The sequence below is a fragment of the Capsicum annuum genome, chromosome 6 (assembly GCF_002878395.1).
Source record: "Capsicum annuum cultivar UCD-10X-F1 chromosome 6, UCD10Xv1.1, whole genome shotgun sequence".
NCBI lineage: Eukaryota > Viridiplantae > Streptophyta > Magnoliopsida > Solanales > Solanaceae > Capsicum > Capsicum annuum.
The window spans coordinates 24,270,179-24,286,245 of NC_061116.1; the positions used below are offsets into that span (position 1 = coordinate 24,270,179).

The following is a 16,067-nucleotide window of genomic DNA, read 5'->3' on the forward strand; positions in this document are numbered from 1 at the left end:
GGAAAGTTAGGCAAATGGAATTAGGATGTGGGACCCACTTTTAGTTGAAACGGCCTCGAATTGAAATTTCAACTATACCATATAGTCTAGAACATTTGTAGCACCCCACATTTCGGGCTAGAATAAAAACCATGATTACGATGCGTTGATAATACCGAAGCCATAAATCCTATGCCAATATGGTATGTAAATTATTTGAGTAGTATGTGAATCCATTCAAGCTTGAATTTAGACCATAGAGGTCCTTCAACTCAAGGACGAGTTGAAACTATTTCGATCGATTAAGTTTTAGTGGACGTTGTGATTTATGTCAGCTTCCATCGACCATAACTCTTTGTATATATCGAATTAGAGAGCCTACTATGTGTCAAACGATAGGTCTTCGAGTTATCTTTCCAACGATACCAATTTTACTAAAATCCGACACCTGAGCAAGAAGTTATGGCCATTCAAAGTAGTAGGCGGCGCCTATGTAAACATAGGCGATAGCATAGGCAACGCCTATGTAAAGGTTTCAGGTGACTTAAAAACTCCGTATTTGGGGTAAAATAGTCCTTTTCCACCCTTATTTAGCCATAAACACGAAATTCAGTTCCCAAAGACCCCAAAATACACCTTCATTCATCCAAATTATTCAAGAACTCTCTCTAGGGTTTCAAAATAAAAACCCATATAGTTCAAAATTCGACCGTAGGTTTTCAAAGATAATTACATATTGGAATCACCAATTCGCAAGCTTCAAGAAACATTTATTATCCTTGGAAATAGAGGTACGTGGGGTTATCTTAAAATCTCTTGGGTATAGTTTTTATGAACATGCATGCTTTTAAATGGGGGTTTTCAATCAAATGCTAATAACTTGCTTTCAATATGATTTCTAAGTATCTTTCTTTATGTCATGGGAATTGTTTGCCTATATACTTCAATGGTTGAAACCATGCATATGTGATTTGAAATTTTCCATGGAAGTGTGATAAATATGAATGACAAATTACTTTTAATTCCCATGATAATGTCGTGATACCCCATATCATATTGTGATCAACAAAAGAGAGCATGAATTTGAAATAAATATTGTTCACCACTTGTAAATGATGAAGCACCTTGGTTTTTACATGGTTATGCATATGTGGAAGTGATATTAAGTACTTGCAAGTCGGGTATGACGATACCCTACAGAACATGATATGTGATTGAATCAGATGAAATTTGAATGCATTGATTTTACATGAGAAAGGTGGATTCCCGAAGAAGGTGTTTGAGATGTAAGGGCTCATCATTGGAAAACATGTTTGCCGACACAGAATATTGGTACCAGGCTAAGTGATCTTGTGTACTTGACTTCATGTCATTCCCAAATTGGGACTATAGGTAGGATCCCGGGCTAAGTGATCTTGGGCACTACCATTGGGTCGAGACACCATGCTATGTGATCTTGAGTGTCTCTCTCTCACTTATACTCTAATCTTGGCGGCAACCGTGGTTAGACAGTTAGTGTAAATTAAGTAGGGTATTCCACCTAGCTCAGTTGCATTTCATTGTTGTTGAGAAACTATTACATTATGCCCATGTGTTTTCAAATTAATTGACATGAAATTGCTTTATAATGGCTCTCAACTATATTTTGTAAAGATATTATGTTTTGTTTTGATATCTCTGCGTGCCAGTACTTTTGTGCTGACCCCCTCCCCTATCCAACCTCCCAGGTTTAGAGGCCTAGTCTAGGGGTCAAGAGAATCAGTAGATCATTTAGACAGAGTTGCAGAGACAAGTGGTGAGCCTTCTATGTTTCAGAAGGTCTTATGTCCAGCAGTCCTTTTATCTTATATTTAGTTTTGGGGTCTGCTGGGGGCCTTGTCCCAGTTTTCAAATAGACATTGTTTTAGTCATGTAGTAGTGATTTCGCAGACGATTTTAGAGATGTTGATTTAGATTGTGGGACACTATTCTCCATTTTCGTTTTCATATGATTCTTGACCATTTTTCTGTTATATTGTGTTTCTTCCACATTACTTTGATCATATGAATTAGGTGCATGATTACTAGACAGATAGGGGTGTTTCGGGCCTCCATGGTTCGAAATGCTCATCACGATCAGGCCCTGGTTTGGGTCGTGACAACATTGAATTTGGTAGGGTAGCATATTCCATTTGTGTATACAGGATTCTGGTGCATATTCCAGTTGATGCACCTGTGATTGCTATCCATGGACCGCGATCTCCATCTAGTAGAAACTGTATGAGTACCACAATTGCGACACTTATTTCATGTATGCAACAACCTTGACCGGCAGAAAATGTTACATTCACGAGGGGCAGGTCATGATAGCAACTCCCGAGCACCTGGAAAGGTATAAACATCTCCCTTTTAGCCCCCCTTTCGCCCTTCTTCATCCATTTCCAATATATTTAAACCCTAAATATTGAGGAAACTTGGTATTATAGCTTGTGAGTTATTTGGGTAGCTTGGATAATAATTATTTCGTGATTCTCCTTCGAATTTGAGGTAAGATTCCTTCATTTCCATGGTTGATTTCCCCTTTTCTCCTCTAAAATCCCTAAACCTTGGTGACTTTATTTAGCACCAATGTAGCTCGAATTTCACTCATTTTGAGGGTAATTACTCCTTAAGCATAAGAGAATGTTGGATTGTCTTTGGAAATGAGATTTTCGTAGACGAGACCCACATGGGATTTTTAAGACATTTTGGACCCAAAGCACAATAACGCAAGATGGATATCATTATTTTTTTTGTTTTGAGCATATTTTGATTTTGATAGAGTGGCACCTTGCGGAAGCTTCTAGGAAGGGAAAGTCGGTGATTTAGTAGATTCTTCGAGCTTTCTTCGATGTCCAGGTAAGCTATGTTTCCTCTCTTCTTAGATTGAGTTAGGTCATAGTATATTATGATATTATGTTAGATTTGGGATATGTTTTAGGTTTTGATAGTGGGTTTGGCAATGCTTGGGTTAGTTGGACCGTTTAGGCTATTCAAAAACCGCAATTTAGGCATAATTGACTTAGTTGTGCTTGTTTCATGTAAGATCTCTATCTTATGGTTGATTGTGGATTATTTAACTCCTAAAAGTGGATTTAGATACCTTAGCCTAGTTGGGAGTAGAAATTTTCCTAAAAATATAGTTGGGGATCTAGAAGTGGGTTCTTGACCCACCTTAGGCCAAGATTTGTGTTAGTCGTGGCAAAACCTTTATTCGCTTGTGATACACCTTGAAAATGCTTACTAAGGTAATATTGAGGAGATTTGGCATTTGATGGTTATGATGGGTTGATATTGGGAGTTGATGCTTATTGGTAATATGATAATGATATATATATATATATGTATTTATCGGTTCGAGTTCAGATATTACTTATGATATTGATTTTTTTTTTTTTATATATATATATATATATATAGGGTTCAAGTCTGAATATTGGCCATGATGATATTAATGATATAAATACCAGTTTGAGTTTGGATAATAATTATAATATTGATGATATATTTATCACTTCGAGTACGGATATTGATTATATAATTACTGGTTTGAGTTTGGCTCTTACTTATGATATTGATTATATGATACCTGTTCAAGTCTGACAATGGAGTATAATGTTGAGATATGGATATCGGTTCAAGTCTGAAAATGGGAAGTTGACTATAGTGTGACATGACATGGATGGATTCTACTAGTATTATCAAAAATAGAAAATGACGGTGGTTTGGTTTATACTTTCCTTGATTGTACTCTCCAGGCTTATGGGAGCCTGCATTTGGTTATTTACTTTTCCACACTTATTGGCTTATGAAGGCCAATCTTGTAGCTATAATTGTTTGTTCTTTATATTATTATTTCATTGTCTACAACGATGTTGGAATTATGTACAAGTATTCCCCTTTTCTTGACTTAGTTATGTTACTTTGCATTTTATCGCATTTATATCATGATTTAGCTCAGTCGGCTGATGATGCGTACTTAGTACCCGTGGTTTTGGTAATCATCTTACACTTCTGTATCTTTTTGGTGCAGATTCAAGTACTAGTTGTTGTCGTTGATTTGAGGATCGTTCTGTGTTTGATTTCGGAGATAGGTGAGTTCTTGGAGTTAGAGTTGCCTCATTTCCTTCTATTTACCTATTAGCCTTTTATTTTGAGACAGATTGTACAGACTATTCTAGAACTTGTGGTATTTTTGTAGTAGCTCTTACACTGACTCTACTAGGTCGTGGAATGATTGTCTATGTTATGGCTACTTTTAAGACTATTTCAAATGTCTTGCTTATTTTTGAATTTCATTGTCTATTTCACCCTTTTTAGGAAATTTTTCACCAAGTTAGCCCATTGCGAATAGCTCTGGGCTATGGTTCGGCTTACCTAATGGCAGAATTTAGTAGGTGCTATCATGACTCATAAGTCAGGTTGTGATACTAACACCATAGGTGATTAGTGGGTGTATTTATCTAAAAAAATATAATGAGTATCTTCAGTATCGTGCAAGTAACCAGATATCTCTACTAGTGGCCTCAACTACACAATCTCCTACCTTTGGATCATGGATTGCGGACTCTGGCACTTCTAATCATATTTTTTATGATAAATCACTTCTATCAAATATTGTTTATTCACAGGCTCTTCCAACTGTCACTTTATCCAATGATAACCAAACCAAACCAAAAAGACAAGCTACTCCATTATCCTCTGTCACTTTAAATTGTGTTCTTTATGTCCTTGGTTGATCTTTTAATCTTACATCAGCCAGTCATTTGACTCGTGTCCTAAGTTATAGTATACTACTTCTTGAGGAGTCTTTTATTATGTATGATCGTAGTACGAGACAAACAATTAGTGTAGGATATGAATCACAAGGCCTTTACTACCTTACCTCTCTTAACTCCTTCCCTATACAGATTCTCCAAACATTATTCACAAATATTTAGACGATCCCAATTTGTTCAAATTACAAAAAGATGGTTTCTAGTTTTCCTAGTCTATCCACATTAGATTATGAGTCATGCCAACTTGGGAAACGCACTTGAAGTACCTTTAAATGTAGTATTGAGAATTATGCTGAATCTATCTTTTTCTTAGTTCACTATGATATTTGGGATTATTGTAGAATCAATTCTTTTTAGGGTTTTGTTATTTTTTTAGCTTCATTGATGATTATTCAAGATGTACTTGGATTTTCTTAATGAAATATCACTCTTAATTATTTCCTATATTCAAGAGTTATTATGCTGAAATACAAAATTAGTTCAGTGTTTCTATTTGTACCTTTCATAGTAACAGTGCCTTAGAATACATATCCTCCTAGTTTCAACAATTCATGACTTGTCAAGATCTTATTCACCAGACTTCTTATTTGTATACCTCTCAATAGAATAAAGTAGCAGAGAGGAAGAATAGGCACCTCATTGAGAAAGCTCGCATTCTTTCATTCAATCTTATGTTCCATTATGTTTATTGGGAGAAGCAGTTATCGTATCTTGCTATTTAATTAATTGAATGCCCTCAACTTTCATTCAAAATCAAACTTACTATTTAGTATTATTTCCTCAATCACCTCTCTACTCTCTCCCCCTCGTGTCTTTGGGAGTACATATTTTGTTAATAACTTCAACCCTGGAAAATAAAAATCAGCCCCTAGTGCTCTCAAATATATCTTTCTTGGTTATTCTCGAGTACAAAAAGGATATCATTGTTACTCACCTGATCTTCATCGGTACCTTATATCAGTAGATGTAAATTCTTTGAGTCTCAACCTTACTTTACATCTTCTTATGATCCTGATCATTCTAACATGTCTGAGGTCTTATTTATGTTGACTTTTGAGGTTTCTATCTTTACTTCTACATCTCCATCCATAGTGCCAGCAGTCTTACTTGAACAGATTTTTGAGGAATCTACAATACTTTCTACAACTCCATCTACAGTGTCGCCGCTCCTGACTTATCATTGTCATCCACGCACAACATCAAACGCAGATGATTTCTATCCTGCACCTGAACTTGAACTTACTATGACGTATCTCCTCTGATTGCACTTCAAAAAGGTACACAGTCCACTCATATTACTAACCCTCATTATACCCTTTTAAATTATCATAATCTATCATCACTCTATTATGCCTATATATTATTTTTGTCATCTATCTATATCTGTAAGTCCATAAAAAGTACTTGCTCATCTAGGATAGGGATTGGCTATGATTGATGAGATGTATGCTTTACATACGAGTGGTTCTTAAGAGCTTATTCCTCCCCCTTCAGGTAAATCAATCGGTGGTTGTTGATGGGTTCATGTAGTGAAAGTTGATCTAGACTACCAAATTGATCGATTAAGGCTCGCCTTGTTGCCAAAGGGTATAATCAGATATTTGGGCTTGATTATAGTGATACTTTCTCACTCGTGGCTAAAATAGTATATGCTCATCTTTTTCTATTCATGGTTGTTGTTCGATACTAACCTCTTTTTCAGCTGGATATTAGAATGTTTTTGTCTATGATGACCTTAAGGAGAAAGTTTATATGGAGTAACCACCTGGATTTGTTGCTCAAGGGGAGTCTAGTATGTTGTGCCGATTGTGTTGGTCACTTTATGGTCTAAAACAATCTTCTCAAGCATGGTTTGAAAAGTTCAACACAATAATTCAGAAGTTTAGCATAATTCGTAGTAAAGTAGATTACTCTGTGTGTCATTGACATTCTACTTTAAATCTATGTATTTATTTAGTGATTTACGTTGATGGTGTCGTTATTACTGATAATAATCAAGATGGTATCATTAGTTTGAAGCAACACTTCTTTCAATATTTCTAGACTAAAGATCTCAGTAGACTAAAGTATTTTCTAGGTATTGAAGTTGCTCATTCCTGATCAGGTATTGTTATTTTGCAACGCAAGTATGCCTTGACATTCTTGAGGAGACAAAAACGATGGAATATAAACCTGTTGACACTCCTATGGATCCGACTACTAAACTCCAGCCAGGACAGGGGGAGCCACTCAATGATCCGAAAAGATGTTGGCGTCTAGTTGATAAGTTGAATTATCTTATAGTGACCAGATATGATATTTCCTATCATGTGAGTGTAGTAAGTCAGTTTATGGATTCTCCCTATGATAGTCATTGAGATGTAGTTGTTTGCATTGTGCGATATATTAAGTCAGCTTCAAGTAAAGGACTACTCTTCGAGGACTGAGGTTATGGGCACATTGTTGGATATACAGACGCTGATTGAGCAGGATCACCTTATGGTAGATGTTCTACATTTGAATACTGTGTTTTAGTATGGGGTAATTTTGTATCCTGAAAAAGTAAGAAATAGAGTGTGGTTGATTGATCTAGTGCAGAAGCAAAATATTGAGCAATGCGGTCAGCCACTCGTGAGCTAATTTGGATCAAACAGGTGTTGAGAGAGTTAAAATTTGAAGAAATCAATGAAATGGAACTTATGTTTGAAACCAAGTGGCTCTTCATATCTCATCAAATTTGGTATTTCATGAGAGGACTAAGTACACTGAGATTGTCACTTTATGAGAGAGAAGATACTTTTCAGATATATTGTTATAAAATCTGTGAAATCGAGTGATCGACCTGCAAATATTTTCACTAAGTCCCTCACTGATCCTCCTATTAGTTACATTTTTAACAAATTCGGTACATATGACTTGTATGCACCAACTTGAGAGGAGTGTTAAAATAAGTAGAAATAGAAAATATTATACAAAATTCAACTTGGAAAATGATTGTAATGTCAATGTCCTAGTTTGAAAAGGAGTCCAATATAGTGTCTATCAATAAGGTCTCAGTGTAATAATTTAGATATAATAATTCAATAAGAATGTAGATACAACAATTGAATAATGTTTTTCTCCTATATTTCTTGCAAAGATCAAATTCAAATCTTTATACGTTCAAGAAATACACTACTAACGGCTCTTGAATTACTGAGAAAATCTAAAGAGAAGATTCAGAGGAACAAAATTGTACCCGCATATTCTTTATCTATAAAATTATATTTCTTCATATTTTATCTCTGATTTAATTTATTTTGCATAAATTATAATTTATTGCAAACACTAACAAAAAAGAAATAATGCTAAATTTTGTTAGCCATGTGGCGCCCACCGTTAAACTTATCTTTTATTATAAAGTAAGGATCATTTCAATCTAGTGGGATATATTAAGGACCAAAATAAAATAATACTTATATATTAAGGACCATTTTCTCACGAAACATCTAAATTAAAATCAAAAATAAATTCTCTTACAAAAATCCTAAAATAAATACACCCACAATTAAATTCAATCACTCAAAAAGAAGACCAAAATAAAAAATAAAAATAAATCAAAATGCTTTTTTAATTCGAATCCACCCTGGTTTTGTAATTAAGAAAAAAAACAGTTGAGAAAATTTTGAATTTTCAAAAACCATGAAGATGCTATGATCAAGGGAACGTTAAAGGGCACATTGGTTTAATCACATGCAAAGAAAAGACCAATTCATTAATGGAAAGAAATCAAATGCAAATCATAGGATTTAGTTAATTGATTCTGCTTAATTATATTGAAAGTCATTTACAAATCCTAATCTCTCATTTCTCCAAACTTAAAATTTTGTCCTCTTTGTTTCCCGCCTTGTGTTTGGTATGTCTTTCTAATTTGAATTAATCCATATAGGTGGATCCGAAACCTCTAGTTAAGAGTTGAATTCCTGAAAACTTGAACCGTGAACGCTGGCCCTGAGCCCCGAACCCCATGGTATCCTATCTTTAAATTTTTGCCATTTCATACTTATTTTTGTGAAGTTATGGAAATGGAATGTCATGGAGAAAAGAATAAGAGAAGCTTTAGTTATAATATTGGAGATCAAAAGCTTCGGCTAATTGATATCTCCTCAGAAGAAGATTGTCTAATTGATTCTCCTTTGTTTGATTCACTTGAAGATCTTCGCCTTTCAGGTCTGTAATTCTCTATACCATATGATTTATGAGTCAAGTTGAGTCAGTTGATAGAGTCGCGAGGTTTTTTACCAACATTAGAAAAATACGGAGAAGTCAAGTGGATTCAACATCCGATGTATATATGTAGAAACTAATTTTGGCCTTCAACATACAATGTATTTTTCTGCAAAGAGGATTCAGATAAACCGGTTGCATCTCCCTGGCTCTGCCTTGTCATGAGTCATTGTTGTTTATGCATGTATAAATGTGAGTATGTTTATGTTCATATATTTTCCTGATGAGAATCTCAAATACGTTTTGTTTCTACATTGATACAATTTTATTGATGGTATTTGATTAGACACTAGTTTAAGGAGTTAAATTGACTTACATGTTTTACAAGGACAGTTATGCGAAAATATTAATGTAATTGTTGCCGAGTTAGTTTATTTGAGAAATCATGGCTCTAAAATTTCAAGTTCTGAATTGTATAATGAATTTGAAATGTTGAAACTCATAACAACTTTCAAAATGGTAAGTGTCATGTAAACAAAAGGTAAGGGATTATTTAATATTTTTGGCGAACCTGAGTTTTTTCTAAGTATTTTAGAGTGGTTCTAAGTTGTAGAAGTCTTATAATGAATATTTACTAAGGAAACAACTACATTTACGCCTCAATGCCGAGCAAGTTGGGTCGGTTATATGAACTATCATTGTCTATATGTGCTCCAGTAAAGGGTGTCTCACTCCGTTTGTACTTGAAAGCAGTACACTCTTTCTTTTTGGATCAAAACTAATCCTGCATGTTCTTTAAGATAATTGGTTTAAATGGAATTCATTTTCTGGAGAGTTTTATGTGTTACATTTCCGAGCAAAAACGTTCAATACCAAAAAACTATCAAAACCAACCTCCGTTGGTCAATAAAAATAACCGCCTGAGATCGGTTGTATAGTGCTTTGTGATTTTGAGGTTTCTTGATAGTTTACTTCTAGTATGCACATCAGCATAGCAACTGGTTTGCTTGGGAATGAGGTGTAATTGTTGTTGTTCGACTGTATGAAAGCAGTTATATGCAACTTCACTTGACGTCATTTCTGCAGTAACATGGGACAATATAAATGAGAATGGTCAGAGTTCAAATTTATCAAGAACTGCCGCAAAGAAAGATAAATCAACCCAAGTGAACCAGCAGAATGAGCTAAAGCATTTGTCTGCTGCATCTATTCAGCCAGGAAGACCGAGTTACTTGTGCAAAAGTTCAGCTTGGGATAATGCCTTCTTCACTAGTGCAGGTACTATTTTATTAGATTTTTAGCATAGTATTTCACCTAAACTGATCTATGTGCATGTCAGTATAATGCAATTAGCTTAGTTGCTTCATGTTTGTAAGATTTAATATCCTTCATCCGTCAATAGGTGTTGATTTATATACGATTACTTTAGGCCTAATGTTTTCTAGGAGACTTTTACTCTTGTTAGGTATTTGTATGCCAGTAGAAAGTATATAGTACTTCTAGTGCTTAATTTTTATGTCGATATAATATTGGATTGAGATGAGCTTAAATGGAGCAGCATGGACAGTGAGGATTAGATAGCCGACCCTAACTTAGTATTGTGGTGTCATTGTTGTTGTATCCATCGACAGGTCTTCTCGATCCATATGAACTATCATCGATGAACAAAGAGCTTGACACATTAGAGGATCATCCCTTGCCTTTCATCCTAGAAGATGTACATGCTCGGAGGCCAGTCCTACCGTCTATTTCAACTATCGGGACTGGCTCTAGAGACATGGTTAGTCACCTAAGGGACAACGTTGAAATTGATGATTCCTTTTCTTTAAAAGTGTTATGTGGTTCATTCAGTCGATTAACACTCTCATTTTTAATTGTCAGATCGACCATGGTCTAGTTTCCAAAAGGAAAAACATCAACGATGCCAGAGCAGATAGAAGTAAAACACAGGTTAGTGTAGCTATATACATTTACCAAATACATGACTTCAAACTTCAAAGAGTCAAATGGCACATAATGTAAGAGTCTTAACTTTTATATACTGTCTAAAATCTTTTATATCATCAGGTTATCTCAGAAGTAATTAAAGGTAATTGCTCGTGTTGAGGGGTATAAGCCTGTACGTTGCCTGGAAACTATGCAAAAATTAACCTTCTACACTAGGTTAAGTTACGCTGATTGTGTAAAAGTTCAGTTTAACTGTTCGCATATATAAGATTAAATCCATAGTATAATAGAGGATCTGAAGCGAGTTCTTGTGTTTATTAGCCATTCATCCCATAGTGAACTTAAAAGGATATCACAATACGCCGCTGGATTATTCATCTTTACTTCTATTTAAATGCCTAAGTTTGTTTAAATTGAAAATTGCTAATGATATTGAGAAGAGATTTTCTTAACATGGTTTTGCTGTTGTTAACTAGAAACCTAGTAAAAGAACAGAGTGTGATTCACTAGAACTCAAGCTTCCAAAGGTGCCACGAGCAAGCAAAAGTGCTTCAACTTGGCAAAGCAAACTATTATCACCACACACGTACTCTGTGGATATTGGATGCAGGAAGAGAACTGGACCTGGTACGCGACACACTTAAGATTTCCCTCTTTACAAATGAGGCTGTTTCTCATCCTCGTTCATTTATGATAGAATAAATAACATGTGGCTTTTGTAGGACGAGATTTAATGGTGACAAATTCTACTGCTCACTCTTCAATCACCTCTTGTCCTTTGTATGCGACATCTGCTTATTCTAGGAAACGAGGAGAAACCGGAAAGACTAAACTCTCTGCCTCTGATTCGAGATCAAAGACTCTCATAAGATCATCAGCAAAGAGTAAAAAGTTTGAAAGTCTTAGTTCCTCAATGCAAATTCATCATTCCTCTAATAAATCACCTACTAGTACTACAAATGCATGGTCCTTGGAATCATCATCTTCAACTTCTAGCACCAATCAAGCTCATAATGATTCAAATCGTTGCCTTAATATGACATTTGGACCAACTCGGAACTTATGGTCTCCAAGTCAGCTTACACGACCTGTTGCTTCAGTGCCAAGGGAGAATTCCCAACCATCCGGTCTTTGTATGCCATCTCCAAAATTTGGCTTCTTCGATGAGGTTGGCTTTTCATTCACTTTAGTTTATTAATTCCTTTAGTGAAAAAATCTTAAAAGTACTCATATGTGTGCTTTTTATAAGCAAATATTAGTTATATACATCTAAAGAACACACTAATTTTTGTGTCACAGTTAATATCTGTACATATTTGATATAAACTAGGCAACTGGTGATTTTCGTTGATAGGATATGTCAGTGGTGAGAACTTTCGATGGAAATTCTAGTCAATCACAGAAGCCAGGAATATCAGCATGTATAGATGATAAAGGCAAAAATGCTGAAGCATCAACTAAAGTTAAACGAGCTAGAAGTCCGCTATGCACCGTCAATGTATCCCGAGATTCGATGAAAACAAGACTAATTCCAAGTTCAAGAATCAATCCCCGATATGCTGCATCGTTACACAAGGAAAAAACTGCTTCTTATGGAGCATCTGATACGCGAAAAGATGGCTTTGATGTACAGTCTAAGTATCTGACAGATAAATCTATAGAAATTGACAGAAAAGTTTGCTCAAAGTTGAGAAAAGTTGGTGCCGGAGAACATGACAGAAAAAAGGTTGGACTAGTCAATGGGATAGTAAAGACCAAGGTAGAAAGAGAGAAGATGGCCACGAAAGACGACAAGGGGATCAGCACTGGAACAACAATCATTACACCTCGATCTCAAGCAAGTCGAGGTCGGTTGTATGAATCCTCACAGTCCATGTCACTCCATTTTACACTTCAGTCTCAAGCAAGTCGAGGTCGGTTGTATGAATCCTCACAGTCCATGTCACTCCGTTTAACCCCGTCTCGGAACAAGGGGACTACAAGCACTTCAAAATCAAGAAAACAGGAAAACGAAGTTAATGATTTGAGTAGATACTTGGAGCTCATTGATTTGAATGATGGAACAAAAACACAGCTTAAACAGAGAAAGAGTTTTTCTCGTATGAGAACTCCATTGGTTGAGAAAAAATCTGTTTGCAACAGAAGTGCAACTCTCATGGGATCAGATATGGTTAAGTAGTCATCTTTGCTTTCTTCAAAAGGAATAGACAAAGAGAACAATTGAGCATTATGCAAATCTATGTTGCTTGGACTCTTCAAAAATGTTGCAGGCCCCGTGTTGGATCATCCAAAAATGCACTACTTTTAGAGGACCCGACACGCATCCAACGACATTTTTGAAGCGTCTAAGCAACATAAATGTAAATTATTGATGGATGCTTATGTTGTCTGCCAGATTTTTAGTCCTTTTAAGTTTTTGATAGGCATCATTTTGTTCTAATGCAGACTCCTTAAACTCTTTGCAAATGTTTGAAAGCAGACACACTTGCTTTTGTCACTAGCATGAGTTGGCCATTGATCAACCAAATGGGGCAATTGCCATTCATTTCTATAGTTAATCATAAATGTCAAAAGCCACATAGGAAGTACTTTTGCAAAATCATAATTAAAGAAAATGGTTTGATTTTTCAACTAATAGTGAAGTTTAATTTCTATACACAAAAAGGTTCCTATCTTTCTTGATTGAGACTAAGAGTCGGGGCATCAAGAGGTACTCAGAGTGAGTCTAGGATCTTGCTGGATCCGGCAAGTAGCCATTTTTTAGCCAGTTTTTTTTAATAAGTTGAGTACTTTCATGCCTGTTATTTATAAGCGAACTCTATTAGGGCAGCTTGGTGAATTAAGCTCTCACTATACGTGGGGTTCCAGGAAGAGTCAGACCACAAGGTTCTATTGTATGTAGCTTTATGCTGTATTTCTGTTGTTTCAACAGTTCAAACCCATGACCTCCTAGTGACATGACGAACAAAGTTTACCAGTAACTCCAAGGCTCTTCTTAAAAGAGATTTCTATAAGTCGCCTAAAAGATAACTATTGATAGCGTAAAAGGCCTTAACCAAGTTAAATCCATGATAATGATGCTATTCCTTTTTAGATGGAGAGAATAATTTCTAAGCTCTCCATCATCAACCTTATTCTTTAAAGGTTCATATTGATTGTCAACATCAATGATGAGAATTTGGTATAAATGGGATTTGCCCTTTTCACGCATGTATCTCAACAGGAAGTAAAAAAGTTCTTTTTGCATCAAAAGTCATGGTCCTTATGAGAGTGGGCATAAAATGAATAGCCTTTTTCTCCCCTTTGTGTCATCCATTTCAAGGGGGCAAAAAAACAGCATTGGCCTTTGAGCATCATTCTCTCTAGGATATGATGGTAAAAGTAGAGGCTGATATGAAGTGTAACAAATATCGGTTCCGTCGAACTAAATAGCTTCAATTTGGACTTAATATGTGTTAGAATAAAAAAGTGCAATCAGGATTTAAAGTATGTGAGTTCAAATTCTAGCGCTTTTAAGTTATTGAGATTTAAATTAATAATTTGTAAATACTAAATAAATGTCTTAAGACATACAATGTTTGGACCAAGCTAAGTTAGTCTCAATGCATACCTTGGTGTCTAGCTCCATGAATAACAAACACATGATTGGAGACTTGAAACACACACGAGTCACTTCTAAAAAAATTATATTTGCTCTCTTCCCTCTACTAGATTGCTATAGGATTATTAGTTATAAGCCAATTGCTTTAGTGATATAACAAACCTCTAAATAAGCAAAAATTAATTATCTAAAAAAGCAAGAGCCTAAACTGTATTTCTTGGATAAATAATATGGAGAAGAATGGAGTATTTGAAAAATGTTTTAAAAGAAGGATTCTCCGTAAAAATATCATAGAATGAGAAGAAGTTGAATTTAAATAGAATTGATAGGAATCAAAGAATGAAAGTACACACTCATTCATTTAAAAGACACTTTCTCTATTAAAATATGAGTTATATTTTATTTAAACAATTTCTAACACGCACCTATTAAAAGATTCACTATATACAACAAATATTAAATTTCGACTTCATTTTATTAGCACTTGCGAACGATGTTGTTATCAAAATTTTAGTTCATAAACTTCAAATCTCAATATATTTCTAGACATGAGAGGACTGCTAGAAGATATGTATATTTTCCAACAATGGAGGCCCCCAAGGCTACTCATTGCTTAGATAGCTTTGGCATATTTTTCATTACATGTTTGAGAAAGAGAGAATCGAAAGGAATAGCTTGTCGGATTGATTTTTGGTCATTTCTAATCAGTATCAATACCAAAGTGGAAACAACTAGAATGATTGACGTCACAAGATTCCTCAATGATATTCTTTGGCACTATTTGTTTGTATGGAATAAGTAGCAATACTTGTCTGTATTTAGTGTTTATATTAAATTGTCATAATTTATCATTATTAAGTAATAAAATAAGATGAAAATAAATAGTATAAATACTTTAATACAACGAAAGTTTTTTCATTGTTAAAAACGTTTATGATATTTGCACCAAAATCATGTCAAGTTTTTAATGATTAAATGATAAACGGAGGTGAAAACGTATAAGGTAAACAATGGAGACGAATAAGTTATTTTGATTGTTTGATCATCTCAATTTATGTGTCCTTAAATCATGTATATAGATTTAACTTTACAGTTTTAAGGATAAACATTAATGTTTTACGGGTAAACAACCAAAGTAGCTGGCTAGCAACATCACCAAAAAAGCGATGGATAACAAAACTTCGGTTTACAAAACTTTAGTATATATCACTATTCACTACTAAGTGAATTAATGTAAGTTGATCTACAACAATAGGTTAAGGTACTACTTATAGCTAAATATTAGGAAAGCACACAATCTGTGTATTTTGTCCCTACAAAGTCCAATTTTGTGAAAGATGTCATCTTAAATTCGCAGGCTAAGAAAAAAACTGCACCACCCCGCCTCGCCTCATTGTCATCCTAAAAGATGATAAATTTTTCGAGAACAGTTGGGTTCCAAACTTATTTGGACTAGTCTCAGCCTAGTGCCCAGTCCCATGCTTCCGAACTAGGCGGACCCACTGATATGATGACTCCGACTATCTTGGCTCACCTATTTAAGAAAGGCGTCCGGTGTT

At 35.0% G+C, this 16,067-nt stretch overlaps 1 protein-coding gene across 1 annotated transcript; it reads left to right on the forward strand.

Moving 5' to 3' along the window:
* Positions 1-8,459: 8,459 nt before the first annotated feature.
* LOC107874426 (uncharacterized serine-rich protein C215.13-like) lies at positions 8,460-13,597 on the forward strand. Its single transcript, XM_016721212.2, has 7 exons — positions 8,460-8,963; positions 10,047-10,238; positions 10,592-10,740; positions 10,842-10,910; positions 11,384-11,534; positions 11,630-12,075; positions 12,262-13,597. Exons 1-7 carry the CDS (start codon positions 8,813-8,815, stop codon positions 13,084-13,086), a joined length of 1,983 nt encoding a protein of 660 aa, XP_016576698.2. The 5' UTR covers positions 8,460-8,812; the 3' UTR covers positions 13,087-13,597.
* The last annotated feature ends 2,470 nt before the right edge of the window (positions 13,598-16,067 follow it).

What these genes read in the sequence shown, in the direction of transcription:
- LOC107874426 (XM_016721212.2), top strand. Translation starts at nt 8,813, where the DNA reads ATGGAAATGGAATGTCATGGAGAAAAGAATAAGAGAAGCTTTAGTTAT. An exon ending in GGACTGGCTCTAGAGACATG is followed by an intron (nt 10,741 to 10,841) that starts GTTAGTCACCTA and finishes TTTAATTGTCAG; the next exon opens with ATCGACCATGGTCTAGTTTC. An exon ending in CAGGAAGAGAACTGGACCTG is followed by an intron (nt 11,535 to 11,629) that starts GTACGCGACACA and finishes TGGCTTTTGTAG; the next exon opens with GACGAGATTTAATGGTGACA.